Source organism: Lepidochelys kempii, chromosome 3 (assembly GCF_965140265.1).
Source record: "Lepidochelys kempii isolate rLepKem1 chromosome 3, rLepKem1.hap2, whole genome shotgun sequence".
In the NCBI taxonomy this organism is placed as follows: domain Eukaryota; kingdom Metazoa; phylum Chordata; order Testudines; family Cheloniidae; genus Lepidochelys; species Lepidochelys kempii.
The window spans coordinates 99,755,300-99,773,257 of record NC_133258.1 but is presented as its reverse complement, the minus strand read 5'-3'; the positions used below and the strand labels follow the sequence as shown (position 1 = coordinate 99,773,257).

The 17,958-nt window shown below is 39.4% G+C and overlaps 1 protein-coding gene across 21 annotated transcripts in view; it reads left to right on the top strand.

Moving 5' to 3' along the window:
• Positions 1–17,958, top strand: part of EPB41L2 (erythrocyte membrane protein band 4.1 like 2) — a 249,222-nt gene that overhangs the window by 105,682 nt on the left and 125,582 nt on the right. For all 21 annotated transcript variants that reach the window (XM_073337300.1, XM_073337316.1, XM_073337314.1 and 18 more), the window contains 2 exons: positions 5,260–5,747; positions 6,808–7,020. In XM_073337300.1, coding sequence (XP_073193401.1) covers positions 5,274–5,747; positions 6,808–7,020 — 687 coding nt within the window. In that variant the 5' untranslated portion in view covers positions 5,260–5,273. The remainder of the gene's footprint in view (positions 1–5,259; positions 5,748–6,807; positions 7,021–17,958) is intronic.

Sequence of the window (17,958 nt, the reverse complement as noted above, 5' to 3'; positions counted from 1 at the left end):
AGTTCATGTGCACAGTATGCCTTGTTACATAGGGGGAGGAAAGGGAAAGCGGACAAGAATCCCTAACAAGTCAATAGTTAAAAGCTGGCTGGATGACACTTTCTGTGTTAGCACTTCACAAGGTGAGGAAACACTCCCTCCTCCTCCAGCTATGTTATACATCTGAAGCAGGCTATTCATATACCATCTTAAACGATCTTTTCATACAAGAGACAAAGTAGGATCAAATACAAAATAGAGGTTCTAGTCCACAAAGCACGGTACAAGCATAAATGATATTCACAAAAAATGAGATTCATAAATGAATAAAATGACATAAAAATATTCCCCAAACTGTCTCAAAAACACACATTTTGTTTTTGAATGTTGAATTCCCATAATAGGTAGCACAGGCATAAATCAAATCAATAAATTTGTTATTAAATCTAAAATAAAGTGCCTTTTTGCCAAATACCAGCGATTTTAGTCACACCATAGTAAAATTCAATACATTGTGATGGGCATTTTAGAATTGATTAGCTAACTCGGGAAAAATAGAGCATTATGAGGGACCGCTCAAAATGCTGGAAGTATGAAACTTAAAACACTCTAAAGCGGAAGCAATTTTAAATTTTATGAAGTCTTATTCGAGGCTTTTGGGGAAAAGACTGGATGCTGAATAGAATATTGCTTCCTTCTTAAACTGGAAAGCTATTTGGTTACTGAACTATCTTTTTAAAATAAAATAGACTTTAGCCTTTCACCAGAAGGGATTCCTGTAGTGCCCACAATGTGCACTACAACTTGTATGGTCCGTGCTCTCGGAAGAGACGATGATAGCCTCCAAAAGGTTTGGTTTGTCTACACCAACACTTCAGTTCTGGCAAGCTGGGGTATGAATCTCCTTCACACTAGCCTGCTGCAGACTAGCTGTCCATGTAGACTTTGCTCATGTACATTAATAGTTTGTTAATGAGCTTTGATTTAGTCCCCTGTCAGCCAAGTCCACCTGGACAGGTAGTCCGCAGCAGGCTAGCACCCCAGCTTTGCTGTGAACTAAATGTTTGTGTACGCATACCCCTTATAATGATAGGGAGGAGGATGCAGTTTATATAGATACACAAATATTGTTTTAGGGTGGTAGATGGAACAATAAATATGTGAATATGTGCTCTCAAATAGAAGATGCCACTTTGCAGTTCACTTAATTTTTTTCATAAGGCTAGATTACCATTTCCTAGCTAATCAGTTTCAATTGGCACTGCACAGTTAACACTGAAGCTTACAATTTGATTATACTATACTTACAAAAGAATGCCTAATAGATCAGTTTTCTTTGGCAAGCAGATATTTGTGGATTGTTTCCCAGAAAAGCTAATTTCTAGCTCTGGTAGCAGTGTTGGGATGGATATGTGCATGCGAGAGAAATAAAACAGTAATTTGGTAGTGCTAATGAGTAGAAAGTAGAAATACGTTGCTACTAGTCAAATTACATTTTGCTATTTAAGTAAGTATGTCACTTTTAGGAAGTATAAACAGACTCAAAAAATCCTTGCCATGTAAATGTAAAACAAAACAATCATTACAACAGTGAATTTTTGTTTAGAGATATACAGTAATGTAATCATCAGACCTCTCTGCAGTGTTACCATATTACAGAGTGAACAAAATTACAATACCGATGACATTGTTTCTAGTTTTTTATTAAATTGAGTGAAATCTCTAATTATACATATTTCACAAAGGCGGCATGTCTATCAATTTTTAATAATAAAAAAATGAACAGGTATGCTGTTTTTTGCTAGTGAATGTACTTTTAATATTCGATATTTGGTTGCTATTTATTAAAGTATATAATTCTCAACCTATTTTTTTCTGGGTATGTAATTGGTGTGTTAATTTTTCTATAACAACCTCCCCTATATATATATATATTTAACTATTCCTCTATTGTTGGACTATTTTTCTTTTTCCAGTGAGAGGTAGCCTAGCAGATGAGAAATAATTCATTTCCTTTTGTGTGACAATTTTTCTGCTAGGAAGCCCTAGGAGGATTACTAAAAGGTTATTTAGTCATAAATATTTAACAACTGGGGATAGTTTCCTAATTGACCAGATTCCATTGCTTCTATTAAAGTTAGTTTTCTGTATAAAACAGTTTTAGAAAGTTGAGAAACATAGTGTCTAACTTGACAGTACGGATACCACAGGAGAGTGGGTCAGTTAAAGTTAGTTTTGATGTCTAAATTTTTAGAAAAGATTCTTTACTGATTAGCTGGACAACCATATGTATTCCATGGCTCTTCTGGTCTTTATAGCTCTCTGGTTCATGGTTTAGGTTAAGATCAGGATTATTTCCAATGGGTGTCATTGGTGAAGGGAAAGAATTTATTTTATCTTCAGTTCTACCGCAAGCCCATAGAATAGCCTTTGCTAAAAGGAAATGTATAATTTCTGGAGAGTGATTTTTTTTATTTCTTAAATTAATTGGTAGCCAAGGAATGTTTACACTGCCACAGTTTTCGTGTTCCGTAAAGACCTGGGTTGGGCTGGGACAGAGTGCTCAATGTTCCCTACTGCTTTGCACGCTAGCTGGCTTGCAAGTACCATTGAACATTTGGAACGGCTAGTCCATCCCGTTCAATGGGTTTGTACAAAGTGTCTGCACTCACTCTTGGGTTTTTTTCTTATTCCATATAAATTCTAAAGACATCCTCTGTGTTCCTGCCAGAGTTTTATCTGGGATGATTACAGAAAGATTTTGAAATAAGAAAGATGTATCTTTGGCAAAATGTTCATTTTTGACTGTGGCTGGTCTTTCCCAACCAAGAAATTGCATATTTCCCCCAACGCTCCAGATCTTTTTCTGTTTGCTGAAGTAGTGGTTTGATATTTAAATCGTAAAACTCTTCTAGGTTGGTTGAGATTTGAATTCCCAGATTTCTTATAGAATTTGTTGTCCATTTGTACCCAAATGTTTTCTGAAGGAATGATTTCTCAGAATCTGGCAAATTTATAGCTAGCATTTCAGATTTGGCATAATTTACATTAAATCCAGGCGTTTCCTGAAATCATAGATTTATTTAGAAGCTAGTTTTAGGGAAATATTTGGACAGTCCATATTTTAAATCACAAATTAAATTCTGCTTTAATCTTGAAATTAGGCAGTTATTTAAAAGCAGCATTCAGTGCCACTAGAAATCTATTAAACATGACAAAAGTTCTTTCCTTCAATTTTTATAACCACTTAGGGAAAATAACAAGTATAAACTTGAGTATTTAAATGTGAGCTTAAATCAAATCTCTGCGTTATGAGACTGTAGGACTCAAATATTATCTGTTAACATGCTTGTAACTTCACTTACTACAGTATCTTATTCCAGGAAGTGTCCTTTAATTATTTGGTTCTACTTTTGGTGGCGGAGGTGGATTGTAGCCCCAAACATGCAATGCTTTGACTGACCTCCATTCTCTTGCTGCTGGTCATGCCTGGTTGCACAGCACAACTGTAATAATGAGTAGTTGATTTTAAACTGTGTCTTGTGTATCCGTCAAGACTCTTGGTGAAAATGAGTTATGTTAACTGTGTTAAATAAAGGCACCATATGCTGTTTTTGATTGTCCAAGCATCAGTAGTGGCAGTTTCCATTTGACAAAAAGGTTTGACCTCTTAGGTGGATGCAGCTCTCATTTGTTATCCATATCTTTGTAACTTCAGTCTGGCTTACTGTATTCATTCCATTTGTGGTTAGACGTGAAGTCCATTTGGAAACATTAGCTACTACAGAAGCTGGGAGCCCACTTGGTGGTGCTCCCTGCCGGGAATAAAATACCCCAATTTTTCCAGTTGGTTTCTGAGTGCAATTTAAGATGGCATGTATGACTTAAAATCGCTAAATTAATTAATGTAGAAACTACCTCTGTCCTTGCATGATTTAGCATCTGTGGAGATCAGTAGGGGCCCTGAACTAATAATCTACTGTTTTTAAACAAGAGGGGTTGATGGCAGGCATATTTCAGTGGGGTGCCCTGTTGGTGTCAGTGGTTAGAATGAATTCTGTTGCAATCTGCTGACTTTCAGGCCATCTAGCTATGCCAATAGTTTATCCTAAACTTTTAAGAAAGGGTTGGGCAAAGATGTATGGGGATTAAAAGTATCATGTTCTGGTGCTTTATGTCAACTTCTGACTCAGAGACCAGACTTGATTCAAGGTCTGTTGAAGGCATTCTGCATTAAATAGGGATGCACTCCACTTTCTCTGTCCCTGAGTTCAAGTTGTTTTAGGGAATTAGAGGTGGGTTTTTTGTGGGTTTTTTTTTAATTCTCATCCTGCCAAATTCATGAAACAAATTTGATTTTTAGATTAAAATAAAAAATTTACAAAAATTCTGTCCATTAACAGCTGATAGTATGCAGCAGTGAAACATGTGGGCTTGATTGCTAGCATTCTACATGTGTCTTCCTTTCTCTGTACCAACAACTAAATTTATTTTTTAACAAGGAGACCATGTAGCTATTCCAATTAAAATAGCCTTTAATATTTTGATTAAAGTTAATTAGAATGCTGGGTGTGAATGGTGATGGGATTGGAAATGTACTCCTGAAAAGCACAAAAGAGGGGAGAGAACTTTTCATTTGAATAATTTCCCCCTACGCACTGTGTTTATCAAGTTGGAAATGTACAAAAATGCAGTAAACACTATGGATTAAACTTTTTTATGATTTGAAGTAAACGGTAAAACTTCCATTGACTTAAATGAGGCCAGGATGTCAGTGTATGGCTGGGATCTTCAGACAAGCCCAGGAGAGTTAGGTGCCCAAATTTCCTCCTGAAATTTTGAGCTCCATTAGACTGCTTTGAAAAGCCTGCAGGAAAAGAGTGAAAGTTACATACTGAACAATTCTTATGTTTAGTCTGTCTTTAACATTAAGAGCACCCTATTGTAGCAAGTGTATTTCCGTGTTAATTCTAGGAACCATGAAGCACTCCCACCACTTTTCCAAGAGGAAAGCAGTGGTGCATTGAAGCATCATGTATCTCTTTAGCATAAGCATTTTTGAAAATTCCAGATGTCCAATATGGCAGCAGATTTTGGTCTGCTGCTACTTTTATTTTTGGTTGAAGATCTTTAAATAGGATGGATTAAAACAGCTCTTTAATCCTAACAAAATTGATCTGTGGTGCCTTAATTTTTAGATAATTCCTATGAATGGTGTTGAGAGCCCAAAAGTATAATGTTGAAACAATGCATAATAATATTTTATTGTTGGATTTCTAGCATAACCTGTGACCATGACGACTGAAGTTGGCCCAGAGACTGAAGTAAAGAAGGAATCTGAGCTGCTGGGGGCAGATGCAGTCAACGAAAAACATGAGGAAGCAATAGAGAGTCAGGAAAATCAAAAGTCTGAAAAGACACTCTCTGAAGAGGCACAAAGTACTCCTTCTTCCCCAGCACTAGCTACCCAAAGCAGCCCAAGCAGTCAGAAGAAGGAAAAAGATCCACCTGAAGGCAAGGGGATCTCTCGCTTTATCCCCCCATGGCTTAAGAAACAAAAATCCTATAACTTGGTGGAGCCCAAAGATGAAGCCAAGAAAAAACCTGTAGAGGAGAGACAGGCAGCGGAGGAGAGGGAAAGTCAACTTCCAGAGGACATGACTCAGCCAAAGGGAAATTTGGAAGAAGCAACAATTGAGAGTCAACACGAGACTAAAGAAGATGACAAGGAGGAGGAGAAGCATTCTGTGAGCAGTGCTGACACACAGGTGTGGAAAGATAATAAATTAATGAAAATATTAACGGCTAGTCAGTGAACCAGATTTATTGCTGCTGTAACTCCTCTGAATTCCATGTCATGTATTGAAATTATACCAGGGATTAATATGGCTCATTGTTTGTACTTTTGTGCAGGTTTTTCTGCTTGGGCTGACTTTAGTGATGTGCTACTGAGGGTATGTCTACATAGCCACCAAAAAAAAAAAAAGGCCAGGCAGTTCTTCAGACATGGATTTGCACTATGATGTTTTGGCTCAGGCTAGAGCCCAAGCTTCAGCCTGAGCCAGGATGTGCACATACAGCTATTTTTAGCACTGTAATACAAACCCTGTGAGCCCAAGTCTGTTGAACTGGGCTGTGAAACTTGCTGCTGCGGGTTTTTTGTTTTGTTTTTTTTTCTGTGTAGACATAACCTTAGTGACTGAAGCAATCCATTTATTATCTGCTGTAGTTATTTTTGAGTCCTGAGGATCTCAGTTATTTTATTCCACGCTTTACTCTTCCATTCTCTCAGACTGTGCATTGTGGATACGGTCTTTATTTCTTGCTGCCTGGAGGTTGGTGTTCAGATGCTGGTGGCTATGGTGTTGAAATGTGAGGCACTATGCCATACATGTGCCTCTCCTCTGTAGTGCTCCAAAGTCTTGCCTTCAGATGTCAGTCCTTAAATACAAACCTGTGTCACTTATGGCTTGAGTTTTTCTTAAATGTGGTCTTGTTCAATGCAATTTCTCATTATATTTTGAGTTGCTTTTAAGAAAAAAGTGTAACTTTTATTTTGACTTCTATAGGGAGACTGGTTGCCTCTGCTAGAATTTTAACCGCAAGATAGTGGCCTTTAGGATAGAAAAATAGTTTTTCAGTAACTTTGAGAAAAGGGGAAACCTTAAAAACTATATATTATGCATCCAAACACCACCAGCTGGGAGCACAACCTTAATGGATAGTTATAAGAATAATTAATTATTGAAGTACAGAAAAGAAGAATTTTCTTTCAACTTCATCCTGAAAGGGTTGGACTCGTTGTATTAAACTACATCTTTCTTACAGCCTGCTAAAGAAGACAGTAAAGAGATTGAAGTAGAGAAAGTTGCCAATGAGCAAGAAGAAAAACAAAAAGTAGAAGAAAAGAGGGAAACCAAAGAGGTACAGACAGCCGAAATCAAAATGGAAAAAGCGCCTCAGAAAGCTCCCAAGAAGATTAAAACTGTGCCATGCAAAGTGATGCTCCTGGATGGCACCGAATACAGCTGTGACCTAGAGGTAAGGCAGCAAGCCTTATATAAAGAGATCTTTCTCTGTAGAAAGACAGCAATGAGTACAGTATGCTTTCACTGCAGTGTGAGTTAACGAATGCATGTTTGTTTTTGATAAATGGAATGAGTTCTTTACGTTGTCACATTCACATTGCTGTAGTTAAGAGTGAGTTAATATTTCCATTTTAAAACCCTATCGTTAAGACTTCTCAGTTAAGCCATAAAAAGGTACTCTGAGCAGCAATTTCACAAAAACGATACAAATTCAACAACAACAAAAAAATTCTTTGGGTAAATTGATGTCTTTTGGTAACTGAACCTGCCTCCTCCCCAAAAGAGTAAAGATTTCCCTCAAGGCACTGTCTTCTGTTGTTTGTACTTAAAACAGTATTTTATTTTAAAATAAGTGTTTAACTACAAACTAGAAAGTTGGGCTTAATTTGATTTTTAGAATTATTTCATAGGTGTAATGAAGAACTCTAGACAGTGCGTTAACTGGTTTAACTGTGTGATTTAATGCAGATCACTACTGATTTAATTTACATATTTGTGCCAAATCTTAATCCTCCCTGTAGCCTCATGCTTTATTTTTTCACATCTTAAATCTTTTAGATTTTCTAAAAATTTTGTGCTTATTTCCGTATTTAAAATTGGCCTTAAGAAACTGACAAAAGCAGGAAATGCTAAGGTGAAAAAAAAAAGGTAGATGCTCATTTTTCTAATACTTGAGCATTCGTTTGCATATTTACTGCCAAGCTGAGTAAAAATGGTGTCTACATTAAATACAGCAGAAATAAATTTAGATTTTCAGTTGTAGTTAAATGTACATTTAAATTTTGTCTTTTAGTTAATGTAATGTAAATGGGATTCTGGCCTTGAGGAATTACATTCTTAACAAAAGTCAGACCACAGTGGGAATTGAATAAACAGCTTTACACCACAAGCTTACAGGACTTTAAACTGAGGGAGATAGGACTGGGTATGTGCTTACTGTGTTTATTTTTTTATTTTTTTGTTCACAGGCTGCTTTATATTTTGAAATGGTAAATGTTAAAATGTTTCTAGTCCTTATGCAATCTCTTAATGCATTTCTCAGCTTATCCTCTTTCCACAAAACTCAGTTATTAGCTCTGTTTACCTCGAGAAGTTAATATAGGTTAGGTATGGAAAATGCTATGTGTATACATGTTTCAGAAAAGTGCACAACTGATCTTCGAGTGATTTTTCACACGTCCATTGCACTGTAGGTGTGCGTGCATTCCAGTGTACAGTTGTCAGTTTTCCCCTTAGTGGTACCAATCGTGGCAGCACGAGCCCTCTCTGCTGCCTCATGCAGGTATAAAAGGTGGAGCTGCCCCTAACCTCCCACTCAGTTTCTTCCCCAGCGCCCTCCACCCTGTCTGTGGCCCTTTCCGCCCGAGGCCCCACCCCGTCCCTGGCCAAACCAGAAGCTGGAGTGGTCCGGCAGCCATGGACCCTCTACTTGCTGGGGGGCGGGGAGACCCATGGTAAAAAAGTGGATGGACCAGGCCTGTCCACTTCCAAAAAGTGGGAAGGCCCTGGCCTCCCAGTTCCAGTGCCCTTGGTTGAGAGCTATTGATTTATCCTGCATGGCATTCCTTCCACATATTGGAAAAGAGGCATGTTGGTGCTGACTGACAATCCAATGGCCATGTTTTATGTAAACAAACAGGGTGGGAGCTGGTCCTCATTAGCCTGCTGGGAAACAATTCTGTTTTGAGACTTCATCAGCAACTTTTGAAAGCGGCCTGCCTCCCAAGTCTCAGAATATGCTGGCCAATTACCTGAGCAGGTTGTTAATCATGATGAGTGGTTCCTCAGCCCAGACATGGCCCAGACCATTTGAGGGAAGCTCCTCAAATGATATGTTTGCAGGAAAGACAACAGGAAATGTCCATCAGTTTTGCTCCTAGGCAGGCCACATTCCGGGTTCACTGATGGATGCTTTCCTGCTGCTGTGGTCAGTGTCTCTCCTGTATGCTTTTCCCCATATATCTCTTCTGCCCAGAGTTCTATGCAAGGTCAAGCAGGACAAGGCCCATGTTATACTGATTGCCCTGGCATGGCCTGGTCAATGCTGGTTTTCAGAGCTCTAAGACCTATCAGTCAGTCCCCCTCCGTCACACTCGCTTCATGCCACCTTCTCCCATCCCCCGCAATCTTCAGGCTTTTCACCTGAAGTCTTCATGGTTAACATTGGTGGAGGAGTCCTGCTCTAGAGAAGTTCAGGATGTGCTGCTGAATAGTAGAAAACCGTCAGCTAGAACTACTTATCTGGCTAAACGAAAGAGGTTTTTCCATTTGGTCCTAACTGAAAGGGGTTTCCCCAGTCCCCACTTCTATTCAGTGTGTGCTGAATAATCTTCTGTCCCTGAAACATCAAGGATTGGCAATTAGCTCAATCAGAGTACACTTAGCAGCTATATTGGTGTTCCAGCTACCTATTGATAACGGCTCTTTTTTCCAAACCCAATGTCTAAGACTTCTAAAGAGATTGGACAGGCTATTTCTGCACATACCCTGTTCCCCCCCCCTCTCCACCCCCCGCAGCCTGAATCTTGTCTTAACAAATGCCACCCCTGCTTCCCTTCTCCCCCCCCCCCGCCCTCCCCTTGAGCCTCTAGCAGCCTGCTGTTTGTTGCACCTTTCAATGAATATAGCATTTTTAGTAGCCATCAGCCAGGAGATTGGGGGAGTTGAGCGCACTAGTATCAGACCCTCTGTAAACAGTTTTGTATACAAAGTCTTCTTTAGTCATCACCCAAAGTTTCTTACAGTAGGTGGATAACACTTTATATTAACCAAGCAATTTTCTTACCAACCTTCTTTCCAAAGCCTCGTGGTAATAATGGTTAGGAGAGACTTCACACTCCGGACGTTAAAAGAGCTTTAGAGTTTTATCTGGAACAGACTAGATCTTTCAGGTTTTCTACTCAATTGTCCGCAAATACAATGAACAGAATGAGAGGAAGTCCTTTTCCACTCAAAGAATATCATTTTTGAGATCTAGTTGTATTTGCCTATGTTACCAGTTGGCTAATGTGAAGCCACCAGATAGGTCATCATGTTACATGTTTGCCTCTCACTATGCGCTTGCTGTCTCGCTCTCGTGCTCGCTCAACAATCTAGAGACGATGTTAAATTTGGACAAGTAGTTCAAATAAACCTCAAACCCACCTCCCAGTTTGGGTTGCTTGTGAGTTACCCACTGTAAGCATCAGAGTAGCAGCCGTGTTAGTCTGTATTCGCAAAAAGAAAAGGAGTACTTGTGGCACCTTAGAAACTCACAAATTTGAGCATAAACTATGCTCAAATAAATGTTAGTCTCTAAGGTACCCCAAGTACTCCTTTTCTTTCCACTGTAAGTAGTTCGAGATACTTTGTATGTGTCCATTCCACAACCTCCCCTCATTTTCTGTCTTTTGGACTCTTCCGATAGGAAGGAACTTAGTGGGATCAGTGGTGGCTCCATCCTTTATGCCTGCGTGCAGGGTGCGAGGCAAGAGAGGATGCTCATGCCATCCCAACAGGTACTGCTATGGGGAAAAACTCTCCAACTGTGCACTGGAGCGTGTGCGCGTACACAAACACACACACAGAGTCAGTGTACGAGCAACAGTTATGGAAAGGTTGGTAACTTACTTCTGAAAGTGTTCCTAGTCCTCTTCACCAAAGCATAAGCGTAGACTATTGGGGATTGATTATTCATCATTTTAATCTATGCTGGTGTAAATCAGGAATAATTCCTTTGATGTTTGTGGACTTAAACCAATGTAAAACTTGTGTAAGAATGCAAAACTGGCATCTGAATCACGTATACAAAGCAGTTGTCCTGGCCAGATTAGTTAAACTAGTTATATTCTGCCTACATAAAATGCTTCCTGTTGCTCTGTTAGTTATTTCCCTGTTTAAACTTGAGTATTGCAAGTCCAAAATAATTACTACTTTCTATTCCAAAGTTGAATTGCCTATTTATAAACTATACAGTGTGAAAGCTACACTAGGATGTTAGTCTAAGGAATTGGAAATTGAATACTTAAATTTATATTTTAAGTCCTCGTGTTGTTTGGAGTCAGAAAACCTACTTTCTGGTGTGACTGGTCAAGATGAAACTTAACGTTTAGCTTGACTTCAACTTTTTTTTTTCAAAACAGAATGCTAAACTTGCTATAGTCTAGCTATATTGGGCAGTTATTTTAGATCCAGCTTCACTTGGTTGTGTTGCTGTTTGTCAGTATGTGGTATCTAATGCTCACATTCCTTGTCTGTCTTTGTTTCCTTTCCTCTCTCCCAGTTTCTTTTCTGCTTCCATGTGTTGTGTTTTTGGTGGAATATTACAATAGCACTGTATGCTTCCGTTGTGGTGCACCATTATCACAACATATCAGCTTTTCAGCACATTTGTTGTTGTTTCCCATACAGTAAAGAAAAACAGAGCGAACAATTCGCTAGGTTTTCAGTGCTTGCTAGCGTTGGTACAGTCAGCATATCATGGAATTAGGCAAAGCAGCACTAATCACTCACTCTTTAGACAGGAAAGCATTTTGAGAAATATTGGTATTTTTAAAGCATCATTGTGTAGCTCTGGTGTTTGTAGTTAAGTGTACTATATATGGATAAGAGTCAAATCCATGGCTAGCAAAGAAGCAGTAGGGAAGTGAAAAAATGACCCAAAGATTATTTCCTGGAAAACTTCATAAAGAGAAGCAATTTTCTTAGAGGAGTGGAAAACATTTCAAGACAGTTTGTTAGAAAAAGTAATCCCAGTTATTTACCCAATACAGAATTTTAGCTAAATTGCCAGTGGGAGAAATTAGACACTGATAAAACATTGTGAGCATGCACCAAACCAAACAAAAGGATAGGGTCAAAGCAGCTTTCTATTTCACGGTATCTAGGTACTTTGTAACATAAATAGGAGAGGTTTACTCCCAGATAGGAACCACTTGCTCAGTTAAATCCAAAGCCATTCTGTCAGAATCATGGCGGATTCATGGTCCAAGAAATGAACTCTGGACAGAAACTTGCAACATTTTTATGTGACTAAGTGTTCATCAAACATAAATTAAACCTCTTCTGCCAGTGTGATTTTTGAGCATTGAAGCCTTTTTTTTATTGTTATACAAACATGTTGAGCTAGTCAGAATCATGTCTGGGCACATTTTACAGACATTAACTGTGTAAATAAAATGGGGTATGTGGTACAGTCCCCCTTTGTCTGTTTTTAGAACCTCTAAATTTTCAAGGGTCCAGTTCTGTTTGATTCATAAGAAATGCCTGCCCAGTGAGAGGTTTTACACCATATCCTGATGTTTCAAGGGACTCTCCAGTACACTGTGCCCAGGTGCTTCAGGCAGGGGACAAGGACATAGATTTTTTTTTTTTTTGAAGAGCTTCCAGCTGTGGAACCACATCCACCTTCAGAATAATATGTAAGCTGTGTCCTTGATCATACATTTCATAACGCAGGTTTACTCAATCTCTTGAGGTATTAAAATCTCTAGTTTAGAAATAATATTCATTGCCAACTTTAAAATGTGTTTTGGGGGACAGGAACAGATGGTCCTTAACAGATGGAGACCAGGTGTTCTCCAGTTCAGGACCCAGCTGCAGTATCTGAAACTTCCTCCTAGAGAAAAAGAAGCTTTAACTACATTATAAAGAATATTGTTCCCTAGAGCAGTGGTCTCCAAACTTTTTGGCTCGTGCACCCCCAAGGTGACCTGCCGCAGGCGTGCCACCAAAGCAAGAAGACCGGAAGACCTGCTGCAGGCGTGCCGCCGGAGGAGATCACCAGCTGTGGATGTGCAGAGCTGCTGCCGAAGGAAAAAAAACTGCCCAGTGCCGTCTGGGGGCACTACTGCTGCCGCGCACCCCCGGGATCATCTCGTGCACCCCCTGGGGTGCGCGGACCCCTGAATGGAGACCACTGCCCTAGAGAGCTGTTCTTGAAACTATCTTGTGCAACTGAAATGGACGTGCTCTTATGCTACACTCATCTAAAAGTGCTCCCACGCATTTAGCAACACTCTATTTAATGGAAAATTCATACTGTATCTCAAAGCTGAAATTATTTCTCTACAAAACCACTAGAAGACTATTGGCCTATGTCAACCATGTACTTGAACAATCTGGCATATTTACTCGGGGTGGGGTGGGAGGTGGGAAATACTGTCAAAAGGTAGATTATACAAACATACTTCTTGCCAGAAGCTCGGATTGGGCGACAGGACCTGGATCCCATGACTACCTGTTCTGTTCATTCTTCTCAGGCACCTGGCATTGGCCACTGTTGGAAGACAGGATACTGGCAAGATAGACCTTTGGTCTGACCCAGTGTGACGGGTTGGATCACAGAAACCCCCTTGGGACTGCCATCTGATGTGCCAAGACTACTTCTGCCCCTGCTTTCCCTGCCAGCTTGAGACTCGAGCACCCTGTGTTGCTGAGCCAGACACTCCTGTCTGCTCCAACACAGACCCAGGGTCTGAACCACATGCCCCAAAGCTGCTGACTTAGCTGAAAGCAACTTAAGAAGTGTTCCTGCCTTTAATGTTCAGATGCCCAACTCCCAATGGGGTCCAAACCCCAAATAAATCCGTTTTACCCTGTATAAAGCTTATACAGGCTAAACTCATAAATTGTTCACCCTCTATAACACTGATAGAGAGAGATGCACAGCTCTCCCCCCACCCCACCGGTACTAATACATATTCTGGGTTAATAAGTAAAAAGTGATTTTATTAAATACAGAAAGTAGGATTTAAGTGATTCTAAATAGTAACAGACAGAACAAAGTGAATTACCAAGCAAAATAAAATAAAACATGCAAGTCTAAGTCTAGTACAGTAACAAAACTGAATACAGATAAAATCTCACCCTCAGAGATGTTTCAATAAATTTCTTTCACAGTCTGGACGCCTTCCTCGGGCACAATCCTTTCCTCTGGTACAGCCCTTGTTCCAGCTCAGGTGGTAGCTCAGGGATTTCTCATAATTCTCCCTTTTGTTCTGTTCCACCCACATATATCTTTTGCATAAGGCGGGAATCCTTTGTCCCTCTGGGTTGCCACCCCTCTTCTCAATGGAAAAGCACCAGCTTAAAGATGGATTCCAGTTCAGGTGACATGATCACATGTCACTGTAAGACTTCATTACCCACTTGCCAGCCCACAGGTATACAGGAAGACTTACAAGTAAAACAGAGCCATTTACAGACAATTGTCCTGATTAATGGGAACCATCAAGATTCCAAACCACCATTAATGGCCCACACTTTGCATAACTACAATAGGACCTCAGGGTTCATATTTCTGGTTTCAGATACAAGAGCGATACATTTATACAAATAGGATGATCACACTCAGTAGATTATAAGCTTTGTAATGGTACCTTACAAGAGACCTTTTGCATGAAGCATATTCCAGTTACGTTATATTCACACTCATTAGCATATTTTTATAAAATCATATAGAGTGCAACGTCACACCCAGTATGGCCGTTTTTATGTTCTAATTTATGTGTAGCCTGATCGGGTTTTTGTTTTCTGCATCCCTCCTAACTGGGGGGGCGGGAAATCGACCACAAACACAACTACTGCTTTGATCACATTATTAGAAAGAATTGTTTCCCAAAACGTTCATTAGAATCTCATACTGGATGATCTTTATGGCTCTAATAGCTGCTCCTTCTTTTGTTTCATGGCACTGTCAAATAAGTGGAAATAGCACCGTTATTATGAAATTCAAAATACAGAAGCAATCAATGTGAAGATAACGCTGTACAAAGACTACTCCTTTTAAAAACAGCTACTAAGCTTTTTTTGTCTTTAATTGGAATATAATTTTGAATTTAGCTTTTTCAATGACTTTGTGCTTTCTGCAGCAATAGGTTCACTGAATCTATCAGTATTTGCTGGAAATCCTGGCGCTTGGTTGCACTTAAATACGTAAGTGAAGAGCGCACATAGTGAGCAAATTTATTTTCGGTTTGTTTCGTAATTCCACATGGAGCGACCGAGCTGTCGATAAAGATACTCTTACTATTATAAAGTGTAATTTCACATTTAAAAAAAGTAATTGATATTGTACAAGTCTGACACCTTCATTTATTCAAAGTGTTTCTGTCTACACCAACATATTGCCACTATTTTTCTTGGTATTTTTATGTCCGTATGTATGGGTCCCCCTGGGTTCCATAATCTCCTGGTGCTAGATACTTTCTACAAACAATCTCATTTTGTAATTTCGGTTTCTTTAACCACTTCTACCTTTTAAATAGACCTCTTTTCTTGGCCACCTTACTTTCAGACTCTTACCAATTGTCTAACACTGTAGAGTCTTCCTTCTTGCCTCTTTTCCTCTTCATACTGGAAAAATAAGCACTAGCTCTCTCCTGCCTGCAGGGAAATGGAATGCAGGCATCCTTTCTAAAGAGCAACAGCTACTTCTTCTGACTGCTGCTGTCCCCAGACTCTCTGGCTTGGAGGCATACTCTCTATATGCGTGCATTCGGCAATGTTTTTTTTTTCCATGCCTGTGTATACTTCCACACAAGCAGCAACAGCAGCAATGTTTGTAAAAGAAATACTAATAGGAACCTTTTATATTATGTTGTGCTTCCTGTTTTTGCAAAATGAAAAGCCATATTCAGTTTAATTCAGGGTTTGCTTCTAACTGTATTTTTAAGAGTAGTTGCTTACCCAACATCTGGGAAAGGCTTTACTACTTATTCTTTTCTAATGCAGGACACATGCCAAGGGAGCTGACAGTATTAGGCCAATCTTGGTTTCATTTCTCTATCTATGCTCCCTGAGGCCTTCCATATTGTCAGTCACATATATTGCACTTCTAACATGATTGGAAGAGTAAGATATGGTCAGCTTCCTGCAAAACTGACAACAATGATGTTCTTTGGGATGGCTTTTAGAAATGCTGTGGAGCAACAAAACTGCCATCTTTTCCTCCCACTCCCCTGCAATGGAGAATTTTCTGCATGGTGCTTTGTTAGCTCAGAAAGAGGACGTCTAGTGTTTCCATTAGGTTTCCATTAGCACAGTGTATTGGAGGTATTGCTGATCTACTATGCCAGCAAATACTTATTTGAGATTATATTCTGGAGAATTGACACTTTTTTTTATGTAAATGGATATGGCCATTGAGTTTTCAATATTTTTATTTTGTAACTACATTTGTTTCTTTTAATGAGGGCTTCTTTTGAAGCCTTTGGCAGTTGAAAATATGCAAAGTTCCTGTTAGATGTAAAATCTCAAGTGCAGTGGATATTTCTTACAGTATGTCAGGGATCTTTTTCTGCCAGTGTCAATTTTATACAATTACATTTAGGTATAAAACAGAACTAGTTCAGCTATACAGATGTATAATCAAGCTTCCACTTGATGTTGGTTTAAATCCTTCACAAAAAGCAATTTTTTATGGCAGGGTAAATAGAAGTATTCACAGAAGAAATGTCCCATGAAGGGGCATAATATATTTTTATCCTTCCAAAACATACTGTTTAGGGCCAATATACACTGGTGCTTAAATACTAGGGTAATGCTGTAGTTATGTTCCTGAAAAATGCGACTTTAAGCGAAATGATAAGTGAATCCAATTTCCCCATAAGAATGAATGTAAATGGGGGGTTAGGTTACAGGGAAATTTTTTTTGCCAGACAAAAGGCATTATATACATGTTAAACAATTTTAAATAAGGAATTTAATATATGTATTAAACAGGCTGGCAGCCCCCATCAGCTCCCCTACGTGGGCCTCCCCCATGCCTCCTGCCCGCTGGCAGACCCCATGGATCGTGCTCCACCTGCCTCCTGCCCGCGGCAATCAGCTGGTTTGCTGCATTCAGGAGGTAAGGGGGGAGGCTGCGCACCGTGTACTTGCTCCTCCCCCAAGCCTCCTGAACGCCGCAGACCAGCTGATTGCTGCTGGTAGGTGGCAGGGGAGGGAGGTGGGAGGCTGCGCTCTGCATCCTCGCTCCATCTCCCTAGCCTACTGAACACCTCAAGACAGCTGATTCCTGCTGGCAGGGGAATCAGGGGGAAGGCGCTGATCTGTGGGGACCGCCAGTGGGCGGGAGGCTCTCGGGAGGGGTGCGTAGGAGGGCTGCCAGCCATGGACAAAGCAGGCAGCCAAACGACGTTATAGAGGAGCATTGCACAACTTTAAACAAGCAGGTTCTGTAATGGAGCAGAGACATAAAATTGAAACATTAAGTGAGAGAACGTTAAGTGGGGAGTTACTGTACTATGAATTTGCTGTACAGTGTGATTAATTTACATTTGTACAAAACGTGATTAATAGGTTTACAGAAACACATTGTAATAAGAATTTACTTAATCATGTGATGAAGACCCATAACAGTGCTTCTTGGTGATTTCTCCAAAATATTAGTTAGAACCATGAAAAAAATGGAGCAGTGCTAAAGCAGAATCTTATTTCCATGTAGGCAGTGTACATTGAAATCTGAAGATGTATGGGTATGTAAATAAATGTCATTTAGATTTAAGGTAATGCAGAATGACGTTTCCATGAACACTAGGTTTTGAGTTTATAAATGGATTAGTTCTGTAATGTGTTAATTTAAAATATCTTGCTTTTTGCAGTTAGGCTGGGACATGCATTTATAGTTGGGATTTTCATATCTGCAACATCTTCATCCTAACACAATTAAATTAGAAATGTTTAAAACTTGAGCAGAACCAAATTAATTTTTGATTAAAAATATCAACTATAATTGCCATGGCAATGTTATATAATTGCAGTTATAGTGAATTAAGAGCTACCTTGAGGAATAGAAGCAGAAATTAATGAAAACAGAACATCAGCAGAGATCAACATAGATATTCAAATAAGAATGTCAATTACTATAGCCATACCTGTTACAAAAAATATAAAAATGTGGGACATTAGC